General features: G+C 50.7%; 1 protein-coding gene across 3 annotated transcripts; it reads right to left on the reverse strand.

The window, feature by feature from the left end:
- Nucleotides 1-650: 650 nt before the first annotated feature.
- On the reverse strand, nucleotides 651-12062 carry Rassf1 (Ras association domain family member 1). Of its 3 annotated transcripts, XM_052187364.1 has the most exons (6): nucleotides 11540-12062; nucleotides 9090-9196; nucleotides 5715-5819; nucleotides 5216-5513; nucleotides 4981-5096; nucleotides 651-1490 (listed from the first exon to the last, which is right to left on the reverse strand). In XM_052187364.1, exons 1-6 carry the CDS (start codon nucleotides 12030-12032, stop codon nucleotides 1344-1346), a joined length of 1266 nt encoding a protein of 421 aa, XP_052043324.1. In that variant the 5' UTR covers nucleotides 12033-12062; the 3' UTR covers nucleotides 651-1343. The 3 variants fall into 3 exon arrangements, with proteins under 3 accessions (XP_052043324.1, XP_052043325.1, XP_052043326.1); XM_052187365.1 differs by lacking the exons at nucleotides 9090-9196; nucleotides 11540-12062 and adding an exon at nucleotides 8370-8642; XM_052187366.1 differs by lacking the exons at nucleotides 9090-9196; nucleotides 11540-12062 and adding an exon at nucleotides 8247-8277.
- Nucleotides 12063-12133: the final 71 nt, after the last annotated feature.

A 12133-nucleotide genomic window follows, 5' to 3' on the forward strand; every position in this document is an offset into this window, starting at 1 on the left:
CTGTCTCCTATTGCTGGGACTATTAAAGGACTGAGGAACTGCACAGGGGGCCAAACCTCTTCTTCTTTTTTCCTGGATTTGGTTTTTTCGAGACAGGGTTTCTCTCTGTATAGCCCTGGCTGTCCTGGAACTCACTCTGTAGACCAGGCTGGCCTTGAACTCAGAAATCCGCCTGCCTCTTCCTCCCAGAGTGCTGGGATTACAGGCGTGCACCACCACTGCCTGGCTGGGCCAAACTTCTTTTAAAAACTTTTTGGTCAATTTCTTACGATTATATTTGAGGTCTGAAGACACCTAAATAAAGTGTTGTAAATTCACCAACTAACATACTTCAGGAAAAGAACTGTTACAGCTTTACCCTTGCAGCATGTGAAGTGTGGTACTGGGTGAAGGGGTAATGGCTATGGTTTCTGAGTTGGCCTGTGAGAAAAGTTTCCCTGTGCAGTAACCGCAGCTTATTCTTGTCTCCACCATGCGAGCCCTCCCTCGAGGTTGAAAGACACCTGAATTCACAGGCATACATTTCCTAAACCTATTGGTCTCACTGTGACCTTGGAAAGGATGTGCTCTAGCCGTCGTGTCAATCCTTGTCGGCAGACACTCTCCTTAGGCGGTACCCTGACTGAGGTCCACATCTATAGAGTCCAAAACCAGAAAAATTCTTACATCTTTATTCAGCCAACTCTCTCAGGCATCAGGCTCTGATGATGACTGTCACACCCCCATCCCTTTCCCCACAGGAGGCATTCAGTTGAGGCCACAAAACATTACATACATTCACACACTTCCATCAAAAATATCTGAGGGAGACTCTGGCTTTGGCAAACAAGAAGAGAGGGTCTGCTCCAGCAAGCTTCCCCTTTCAGGAGGCACTGACCCACCAGCTGTACTGGCCAGCCCTGTGTGGCCCCAGGGTGTGTAAGTCAGAAGGCGCAGTAATCGCTTGTATTCTGAGCAGCTGCCCTTGGCTGATAGGGCCGTCCTGAGACCCATTCAGATCCAAGACGACTTTTCTCCATAGGTAAGAGCCCTGACCCGTGAAAACATGACTTGCTCTGTCTGGAGAGTCTCTCGGCTTCCTTCTCACAGCTACGACCCTGACCAAAGACTGGAGCAGTTCCCCAGGGTATCCCCAGTGCATACGGGCAGAGGGGTGCAAAGCCAGGCCCTGCCGCAGCCACTGGTGGAGGGTCAGCTCCTACCCTGTTCTCTGGGCTCATCCCCGTCAGCAGAGGAGGACCTCCACGCACACGCACTCCTCAGGCCCCACGGGCCCTGTCACACTCACACGGCACGCTCTTTGCACTGCCTGTTCTCCTCCTGTCACCCAGGAAGACCCAAGGTCACCCCAAAGGACAGGCGTGCAGGGCCTCCTGGATCTTCTGGCGACAACGAGAATACTTCTGCAGGATCTGGCGAAGGTGTTCCTCTTCTTCCCGCTGCAGGATTCGAAGGAAATTGTGCAGTTCAGGCATGCTGAAGGCATCCCACTGGAAGGGCAGAGGAGAGAGACATGGGCATACATGAGGGCTAAGTTGGCACACCCTCCTCAGAGACTGGTCCATGATGGTCCCATTAGCAGGACTGGGCTCCTGACATTACCTTCCTTTTCATTCCCTTCCTCGTTATGTTACTGATTATGTGTATGGGTGTTTTGTCACATATCATGTGTATGCATGTTAACACAGAGGTCAGAAGAAGGTGCAGGTCCCTGGAATTAGAGTCACACATGGTTGAGCTGCCGTCTGAGTGCTGGTCCTCTGTAAGAGCGACATGTACTCAACCGTTAAGCCAACTCCTTTTTTTTTTGTCATTGTTGCTTGAAGGTTTTATAATTTATTTATGTACATTGGTGTTCTGACTGCATGTCTGTCTGTGTGAGGGTGTCAGATCCCTTGGAACTGGAATTAGAGACAGTTGTGAGCTGCCATGTGGGTATTAGAAATTAAACCCCGGGTACTGAACCCAGGTCCTTTGGAAGAGCAGCCAGTACTCTTAATTGATGAAACATCTTTCCAGCCCCACTAAGCCAACTCTTGAAGTCCCCTATTTTGTTTGTTGTTTTTTTGAGTCATAGTCTTTCCACATATCAAAGGTTGTCCTTTAACTTGCTTAAGTAGCCCAAGTTAGTCTCAAACTTGTTATTCTCCTGCTTCTGCTTCTTGAATGCTGGGTGGGATTACAAGTATTTATCATGATGCTAGGTGTGGTGTTAGGCTTTTGACTAAATAGTCTGTGCTCGGATCCTCATGAGCAGTTAGCATAGAAAACACGTCCTACAAAACAAGTCACTCGGAGTGAAATATCTCTGTTGTTAGTTGTTAGGTGCACTCTCCCCCATATTCTCTCTGCCTCTGTCTCCCCCCACCCCATGGGCTATGATTCAAACCTAGGGTCTCATAAATATTAGCAAGTTACCTTTTACTTTTTACCATTAAGCTACACTCCCAGATAGCTCTTTTACCCACCCTATTCTTTTTCTGTTTTGTTTTGTTTGTTTTTTCGAGACAGGGTTTCTCTGTATAGCCCTGGCTGTCCTGGAACTCACTCTGTAGACCAGGCTGGCCACCACCGCCCTGTGGAGCATCTCTTTTTACCACTGAGCCACAACTAACTCCTAGATAAAGTTATTATTATTATTATTTATTTTTTGCATTACTGGGAATTACACTGGGCTGTCTAGTTTTCAGTTAACTTTACACAAGCTAACATTAACTGAAAGTAGGTTATCTTAATTGGAAAAAAAGGCCTCCATAAGATCTGGCTGAAAGGGCTGGGCGGTGGTGGCACACACCTGTAATCCCAGCACTATGGGAGGCAGAGGCAGGAGGATTTCTGAGTTCGAGGCCAGCCTGGTCTACAGAGTGAGCTCCAGGACAGCCAGGGCTATACAGAGAAACCTGTCTTGAAAAAACCAAATCCAAAAAACCAAAAAACCAAAAAACTGGCTGTAAGGCATTTTCTTAATTAGTGACTGATGGGGAGGGCCCAGCCCACTGTATGGTGCTACCCCTGGGCTGGTGTCACTGGTTCTATAAGAAAGCAGGCTGAGCAAGTCAGTCAGCAGCGCCCACCATGGCTTCCACTTCAGCTCCTGCCTTCAGGTTCCTGTCCTGTGAGTTCCTGCCCTGACTTCCTTCAACGGTGGATTATGATATGAAACTGTAATCCAAATAAATAAACCTTTCCCCCACCATCTTGCTTTTGGTCATGGTGTTTCATCAAAGCAATATAAAACCCAACTAAGACACAAACCAAGGGCTAAACTTGCTAAGCACTTTACCACTGAACTATAACCCCAAGCCTTTTTACTTTTGAGATAGGATCTCATTAAATTAACCTAGCCTGGCCTTAAGTCACTCTGTAGCCCAGGAAGGCTTTGAACTAGTGATCCTCCTGCTTCAGCATTCCAGGTAGTTGAGATTACAGGCCAGTGTCACTAGGCCTTGCTAGGAAGAGTGTTTTGTTTTCACTATATAGCTCAGTTTGGTCTTGAACTTTAGGCAATCCTCCTGCTTTAGCTTCCCCATTAGATGAGATCACAGGCCTGTGGCCCTGGCCTAGCTGTCAACCATCTGAATGCTTCAAAGTGGCCTTTAGGCACTCCCATGGAAAACAGCTCTTTTTTCTTTTTTTAAAAAAATCTGGGGAGCTGGAGAGATGGCTCAGAGGTTAAGAATACTGACTGCTCTGCCACAGGTCCTGAGTTCAAATCCCAGCAACCACATGGTGGCTCACACCCATCTGTAATGAGATCTGACGCCCTCTTCTGAAGACAGCTACGGAGTATTTACATATAATAAAAAAAAAATCTGTTTTATGTGTATAAGTGTTTTTCCTGCAGGCAGGTATGTGCACTGTGTGCATGGCCTGGAATTATGGACGGGGACGGCTGTAAGCTTCTCCATGGCTCTAAGAACCAAATCCAGGTCCTCTGCATGAACAATAATGTGCTTTTAACCACTGAGCTATCTTTCTTGCCCTACTGTCCTAGTTTTGTGTGTGTCTGTGTGTGTGTGTGGGGGGGGCATGCACATAAGTACAGGTGTGTGTGTGTGTGAGAGAGAGAGGGGTTACATGCATTAGAGAGAGAGGGGTTACATGCATTAGAGAGAGAGAGAGAGAGAGGCTACATGCATTAGAGGAGGGGTTACATGCATTTAAGTGCAGGCACTCTTTGATGCCAGAAGAGAAAGCCTTTGGAACTGGAGTTGCAGGTGATTGGGAGCCACTTGACACAGGTACTTCAAATAGAATGTGGTTTCTCAGGAAAAACAGCAAGCACTCTGGACCGTGGAGATCTCTGAGCCCACATATATGTAGCTCTGAACTTGTCTAGGCTCACCATGAGTTAGTCAAGTCCTCACTTTCAACAACCAGGAAACCACAAAGCCCTAAGACAAATCTTCCTAGCCTGTGTGTTTTCCTGTTTTTTTGTTTTGTTTTGTTTTGTTTTATTGTAGCCCAGACTGATCTCAAACTCATAGCAATCCTCCAGTCTTAGCCTCCCAAGTACGGTGATTATAACTTAAGTTACTAGATTCAGCTTCTTCCTAGTTTCTTGGCTCAGGCTTTGACCTTGGCTTGAGAGTCCTGGAAGCCTAACCTTCCATTCAAGGACCTGCCCATTCTTTTCTCTCTCTCTCTCTCTCTCTCTTTTTTTTAAAGATCTATCTATCTATCTATCTATCTATCTATCTATCCATTCAGTGCATACGAGAACACCATTGCTCTCTTCAGACACACCAGAAGAGGGCATCAGATCCCACTACAGATGGTTGTGAGCCACCATGTGTTTGCTGGGAACTGAACTCAGTGCTCTCAACTGCAGAGCCATGTCTCCAGCCCCAAGACCTGCATATTCCTGGAGAGACTGTGCAGGGCTTGTGCTCTAGGCCAGTTTCTCCTGAAATCCTCACCATAGCCACACCCCACTAGCTTTGTCTAATGATAGGAAATCAAGAAAGACTATGTACTCACATTCACCTCTCCAGAGTCGTTCTCCTTCAGGACAAAGCTCAGGGCCTTTTCACTAGGCCCTGCAAGAAGCCGCAGCTTCAAGGGCTGCTCATCATCCGACAGTTTACGGAAGTACACTGGAAGTGGGGCCAGGGAAAATAAACATTAGAGACAGACTCAGATGCCTCAGCCCCTTAATGCACAGGTATGTGATATATATACCCTTACAATGGGAGTGCTGAGATCAGACACCTACCCTGACCATGACGTTCAGTTCGTTCAAAGAGTGCAAACTTGCGAGGATCATCTATTACCATGAATTTTCGAAGCAGGGCTTCAATAACCTCACGTGCCCGTGTTCGTGATAGAACATGCAGATGCTTAATAGCATCCTTAGGCAAGTAAAAAGAGGTGCGGCGCCTCACTGCTGTGCTCCGCCCCGTGCCCCTCCTCGCGTCCTGTAAGGAAGGTGGTTTCTTGCTGGAAGGCACGGAGACAGGACGTACTAGTTTCAGCTGAACCTTGATGAAGCCCGTGTAGGAGCCATCCTTATTCTGAAAAAAGAGAAAGAACAACCACGCCATGTCAGGAAGTTCCGGGGATGGACACGGTTAGGTTGAGTCCTCCTGGGGCCGGGCAAAGTCACAGATGCAGAGATTGCTGCTTGGGCACACCCAAGAATACTTGGCTCCGACTCTGTGTACACCTGACACAAGCTGGCCTTCTGTCCCCACACTCCTGAGCAGCCAACTCACCAGGCTCATGAACAGGTTGCTGTTGATCTGGCCATTGTAATCCTTGATTTTCTGCTCAGTCTCAGCTTGAGAAAGATCAGGTGTCTCCCGCTCTACAGCCTCATCCTAAAAGACAGGCCAGCATGGATACAAGACCTTTGAGAGGCCCAAGGCTTTTTGGGGGGGTAAGGGGGGTGGGGGGCACGCCTTCTGGCTTGGAACTTGATTTTGGTCCTGTCACCAAACCCATACATCCTGACTGCTCCTGGTTTTGCACGCTATAGATGGAGACAGCAAAGAAAGGTAGAGTCATTTGGCTTTCTGCTGCTTGGGGCCAGCCACCTCGGCACTGGTTGTGGCCCCTAATGACATTACAGAACAGACAAAGGCACATGGCGAGAGGCCAGAAAATCATGAAGGCATGAAGGACTGTTAGGGAAAAATCTTTTGTTTTTTTGTTTTTCGAGACAGGGTTTCTCTGTATAGCCCTGGCTGTCCTGGAACTCACTCTGTAGACCAGGCTGGCCTCGAACTCAGAAATTTGCCTGCCTCTGCCTCCCAAGTGCTGGGATTAAAGGTGTGTTTCACCACTGCCCGGGTGGGAAAAATCTTGTTTAAAGTAAAAACACTCTGGGGGATAAAGTATAGCTCAGTGATGGAGTAATTTCCTAGTATGTGCAAGACCCTTCCACCACCCCCACCACCCCCCCACACACAAAATTAAAACCACATCTCCACTGTAGAGCTGAACCCAGAACACTGGTTAGGTCAGTTTGTTCTGGAGAAGAAGCCCACTCTACCACTTTGTACCGGCACAGAATGACCCACTATAGGGTAGGAAGCATGGACACTGACATACATCAGCAGTAGACCGGAGAGGAAAGGTGATCTCTATAATGTAAGATGCCTCTTAGTGGGTTTCTTGGGGCCGGCCATATCACATCTTACATAGTGAAGAAATCACTGGGACATACCATTTACCCCTGACTCACGCTACACAGAAGGCAACTTCACTCCAGGTTCCAATTTGCCAGAGGTGCACAGGCAACTTCCTGGCAGAGCCTGTCCTACCAGTAGCAAGCAGGCAGGCTTCTGCTCTTCCCCTGCTGTCTGAAGCTTTAGCCCAGAGACAAAAGTTCTTCAGGGACTGGACTTTTTGCTGGAGGGTGGAGTGCTGCTCAGGACAGCCAGGATTCTGAACCATTTTCTGCTACCAAACTCACTTGACCTCACTGCCTGAGTCTTACTTCCTGTTGGTTTCAGAAAGGCCCTTGTTGGAATGCAATTGGAACAAACACAGCTGGGATCACCACTAGGCAGTGCCTTGTCCCGGGAGAATTCTTGTAAGGTCTTGGCTGGGGATTGAACCTGTAACCTCACAAGGGCTCAAATACTGAACCACATTCCCAGCCCTCATGTTTTTACTTTATTTACTCTTTGGGATTTCTTAGCTTCCCTTTTCCTTTTTTCTTTCTTCTTCTTTTTTGGTTCCTTAATGGTTCTAGGTCATCCATCATGCAAGCTGGCTAAGCACTCTACATCTGAGTTAGCAGCAAACTTCAGCTGCTTTTCAACGTCGTTTCTTTATATGCCTTTCAACTGGCCAGTATCTTGTATTTTTTTCCCACCTCTCTGTAATAGAAGATTACCCAGGCTGAGTGGTAGGGAGACAATTCCAGGGGCCCCACATTGAATCCAAAGTCTGGACTAAGATTTTTGGAGTGTCAAGCAGCAGCCCTCCTATAAGAAATTTGTACCAATTCTCACCTACAGCATCACAGACAATTCCATGTTCTTGGCTTAAATGAGTTCTAGTTCAGTGCTGCTAAGTTTTCTAATCTTAGCCTCCATCTCACTTTCCTGATTCGCTGGCCCCAGGCCTGTTCTGAGGGATTCCGGCTCCAGAACAAGTTATCAGAGCTTGGGGGCCACAACCACGATTATTTCCAGAAAAGTCTGATAATTTGGGCACATCTAGACTTTTTAAAGAGGTTCAGCTGTCCTGGTACCACACTTTTGGGGCATTTTACAGTCTCCTGCCCCCTATGGGTAAAATGCTCCTAATGCGTCAAGTCTAAAGTAAGGCCCTCTTCCTGTATTCCCCAAATCCCTCTGCACAGTTCCACCCTGGAGAGAAGAAAGATCGGGAAATTGTCTACATTCCAGCAGCTGGTGTCAAAGAGTTGGTCCAGCAACGGCTGGGCTGGGGACTTTTCTGGCTGATCCAAGACCGCATACGACACGGACAGAGTCCCCTCCCAAACTAACTTCTCACTTCCCGGTGGACTCCTCCTCCACTTCCTTGTTTCCCCCAGGGAGGGAGTGGGTGCGCCCACATGCGAAATCAAGACGCTGGTTTGGATTGCGAGGCTGGCTTTAGTCACGGGTGAATAACGCCCGCCTGTGGTCCACCCTTCTAGCTTCAGAGTAGCTTCCCCTGGCTCAACCGGTCTGTGACTGCAAGGGCAGGGTAGCCTGGGTACACAGTACCATCGCGCTGGAACCCGGGACAGAGAGCCCTACATACGTTTCCCCGTTTTTGTCTGGACCCACCGAGAGGCTCGCGATGGAGGCGGGAGGCTGCCCATCAACTAACTCTCCAGGCCACAACTTACCGGGGAGGGGCGGGGTTCCAGCGACCGCCCCTCACCCGCCCGCGGCACCCCGGGCTCCCACCTGGTCCCGGCGCGGCCTGCGGACCAGCGAGGTACGCGCCGTGAAGTACTGCTCGAGCTCCGAGTCCGAGTCCTCCTGGCTGCAGTAGCCACTGCTCGTCGTGCTGCTCCAGGTCATTTCGAAGGAAGGTGTTTCAGCCTCGCCCATCGCCTTGCCCGCCCGATCCCTAGTCCACTGCGTGGAGAGCCTCCAACCACCGCCTCGGGCGCGTGCGTGCGTGTGAGCGTGTCAGTACGCGCTTGCGCCGAGGCCAGCCCCGCGCGGCAACCGTTAGGACTGAAACGTAGACAGCCCGGCTCTAGTTCTGGTGTCAAGGGGGGGGGGGGGTCGGGGGGACGTCGAGGGGCGGGGACACAAAGCTACAGCTCGAGGAATGACCTCATCGCAGAGGCATCTCAACTCGGCCCCGCCCCTCAGGCCCCGCCTCCCAGCGGGCCGGAGCGTGTGCGCATGTGCACCGACGTTGCCTCAGGGCCGGAAGCCTGTTGTGAGAGGTGCGCGTGCACCCAGCCAGGGCGCGCCGTTGCGGCGAGTGGTTTGTAGGCTATAGATTTGGCGTGGAGTCAGCGCTTGACAAACCCGCAAGCAAAACTAGCGTCTCTGATGCCGGGAAATCGATCACTGGGATGTTCATTGTGCATGGCTTCGGGATTAACCCCGAACACCTCCGCTGAGCCCCGGCTTCCCTCCCGGCCCGCCCTCCCCCGACCCCGCGCTCACCACGTTCGTGTCCCGCTCTAGTGCAGAGTCCCAGCCCAGGTCTCGGGGCCCGCAGCAGTCCAAGCAGACGAGCGCACGACAACGGTAATGGCAGGTGAACTTGCAGTCTGCAGAAAGGGCTGGCCGTGAGGCGGGGGAGCTCGGCGAAGTGACCTCACTGACTCAGGGAGCCTCTGCCCGACAGGTTTTTGGACTTTGGCTTTTTCTCAAGCCCACTGCTACACAGATCCCAGAGTCCTCGGTTCGGCACCTCTGGACACTTGCTGGGAGGCCTCAGGCGGTTAGAGGTCCAAGCAAGCGTAACACTTGTGCTTGCCTTCCACCGAGCTACTACTTAGCTTTGCCATTAACTTCAAAACAAAGCCATTTAATTTACGACTTCCTGTATTTGTCCTCTGTCCCTGTTGGGTTTCAAACTCAAGCAGCAGAGGTGCCAATGTATCAAAGCAGATCTGGCCTCCAGATTCTCCCAGCATCCCTCAGTCCATACCTGTTGCAGGATATAGCTGGCATACCCCGCCCTTTACCCTGAACTTTTCAGCCCAGGGACTGGGCTTTCCCTCCCCCAAAGGCTCTTGCCTATATAATCCAGACATGTGTGCTCGCTCCCTTCTTCTCTCCCCCCCTTTTCCTTCCCCCCTCCCCCGTGTCTGCATTTCTCTCTGCGTACATCTTCTTCCTCCTTTCTCTCTGTCTGCATGGCGACTTCCCTAGCCTCCTTCCCTTGGATCGGTGAACCTGCTGCCCCCAATAAACCTGTCATACTCGTGATTCGATTTGGCTTGAATTGCCTTACTTCTTCCTCCAAAACAAAAACAAACAAACAAACAAAAAACCCCTGTTAGTCTCCACTTGTTTACACAAGTCTATTTTGGCTTTTGAGAAAGAACCTCACTGAGGTCAGGTTAGCCCCAAATGGTAACCTTGAACTCAGTGATCCTCCAGCCACCTAGCTCCAACGCTAGGATTATTGGCAGGTGCTACAATGTCCCATGGACGGTTTGTCTTCTGTACCCATTATCAGGATCGTTAAATCCTCCAGTTTCTGCTTGCTCCCGTGACTCCCCGGATAGCAGCTGCTGGCCAGGTTTCCCCGCTCACTTCTCTGTGGCTCCTTGCCAGCAGCTCCTTCCTTAGTTCTGTCAAGGCCCAGGTCTCAGTTGATGTCCAGGTTTCTCGCCTGGGTCCTGTCCCAGCTCTGTCTACACTCACCTGACCCTGATCCCAGACAGCACTGGTCTGCCTCTTCAGACAAATCCTATGGTAGTGCCTTCACTTTAATGCCTAATGAAGATTTCAGACGAACATGGCTAAACTGTCTTTTTTCCCACTTCACCCCACCCCAGGGTCCCTATCTCAGTAGTTATCACTGTCAGCCCAGTCTGAAACTAAACCTCCATTTACCTTTGATTTCTTCCTTGTCTCCCAAACTGTCTTGCTTCTTAGACAAGAACTCAAGAGCAACTTTCTCTTTGTGAATGTTGAAATGCCACAGCTCTTACTTCCATGTGGCATTGTCACAAACTGTCACCTTACTAGCTGAAGTTGTGACATGCTCATGTAGTGAGTGAGATGATCTGGAGGCACACACAGGGCTATTGTACCATCCTTAACTTCCCATATGGCCCAAAGCACCGATTCTCAACTCAAAACTCTATATCAGAACTTGGGAGGCCGGGGCAGGAGGGTCACTTGTCACAGCCTCATCTGCAATGGAGAGTTCTAGGCAAGCCAGGGCTGCATAGTGAAACCCTGTCTTAAAAAAACAACAAAAAAAACAACCAACCAACCAAAACAAAACAAACAATGCCTAAGGTCCACTTTCAACAATGGATTCAACAAGTCTGAGGAGACTGGAGGGTATAAATTGTCCTGGTAATTTGCTGGTAATTCTTAGGTCAGAAGGACCACTGGCTCTGTGTGTGTGTATGTGTGTGTGCGTGTGTGTGGCTGTACTCCATGTTTTAGCCTCAGCATCCTTGACTCAAAACAACCTTGACTGAAGTGTCCATAGAATTCCTACTTACAAGGAGGCTAACCACCACGGTTCTAACTTTTTCTGGCTCTCTGTGAAATGTGGGAGAAGTCACCCAGGAATCTGGAGGGGAACACAGTGAGCCAATCATTGGGAAGAGGCGGACCTCGGAATGTAGGCTCAGAGCACAGTAGGCACAAAGGCTTTTCAAGAAGGGCCCGAGCACTTTAAAGACCAACTTGAAACCAGCACCTTGTTATTCACGGACAACTAACTCTGCCCAACTGTGCACGGACAGAGTGTGACAAGTGATAAACCATATTCTCAAACACTGTCCCTGATGGGGCAAGGTAAGGATCCTGGTCTGCAGGATCACCACTGACCAGCCCTCCACTGCGGCTTGACCCGCATCTACGGCGCTGCCTTTGACCTCCCGTTCCGTAGTAGTCGCTGGCTGTGTGGGGTCGCTACTCACGCGCGCACTGTAGACCCTTGCGCACGACGCCCCAGATGAAGTCTCCACAGAGGTCGCACCACGTGTGCGTGGTGGGCCCTGCAGGCTGGAAGCGGTGGCCCCGACCCGGGACGTGCTGCTGTGTCGGATTGCGTGTTGTGCCCGGGGCGATGCGCAGAGCGTTGGCACGCTCCAGCCGGGTGCGGCCTGGACCGATGCGCCCGGACGGTGCCAGCTCGCGTAGTTCAATGAGTTCTGGCTCCGCTGACATGGCCCGGGCAGGCCGGTGCTGTAGCGGACCAGCCGCTGGTGAGTACCGAGCGGGCGAGGCCGCAGGGCGGGCCGCGACTTCGGCACCGCCCCCAGGATCAAGGCAGGGCGGCGGGAAAGAGCCGAGGAGGACGCGCTGGAAACCGAGGCGAGCCGACCGGGTGGACTTGTGGGCGGGGCACGGCACAGGGGTGGGCCCTTTCAAAGAGCCCCTTCCCAGTCTTTCCGTCCAGTCTTCCCCCATCGCCCCTTCTCTCCCGCCCCCAAGGATGACCGTAAAGCCCCACACGGATGCGTTTCATGAGTCGGCTTTATTGTGAGAAAGGAAGAGGGTCTCCACATCCG

The sequence above is a fragment of the Apodemus sylvaticus genome, chromosome 7 (genome assembly GCF_947179515.1).
Source record: "Apodemus sylvaticus chromosome 7, mApoSyl1.1, whole genome shotgun sequence".
NCBI classification, from domain to species: domain Eukaryota; kingdom Metazoa; phylum Chordata; class Mammalia; order Rodentia; family Muridae; genus Apodemus; species Apodemus sylvaticus.

What these genes read in the sequence shown, in the direction of transcription:
- Rassf1 (XM_052187364.1), bottom strand. Translation starts at nt 12,032, where the DNA reads ATGGGGGAAGACTGGACGGAAAGACTGGGAAGGGGCTCTTTGAAAGGG. An exon ending in CAAGGGTCTACAGTGCGCGC is followed by an intron (nt 9,197 to 11,539) that starts GTGAGTAGCGAC and finishes CCCTTTCTGCAG; the next exon opens with ACTGCAAGTTCACCTGCCAT. An exon ending in GCAACCTGTTCATGAGCCTG is followed by an intron (nt 5,514 to 5,714) that starts GTGAGTTGGCTG and finishes CTCTTTTTTCAG; the next exon opens with AATAAGGATGGCTCCTACAC.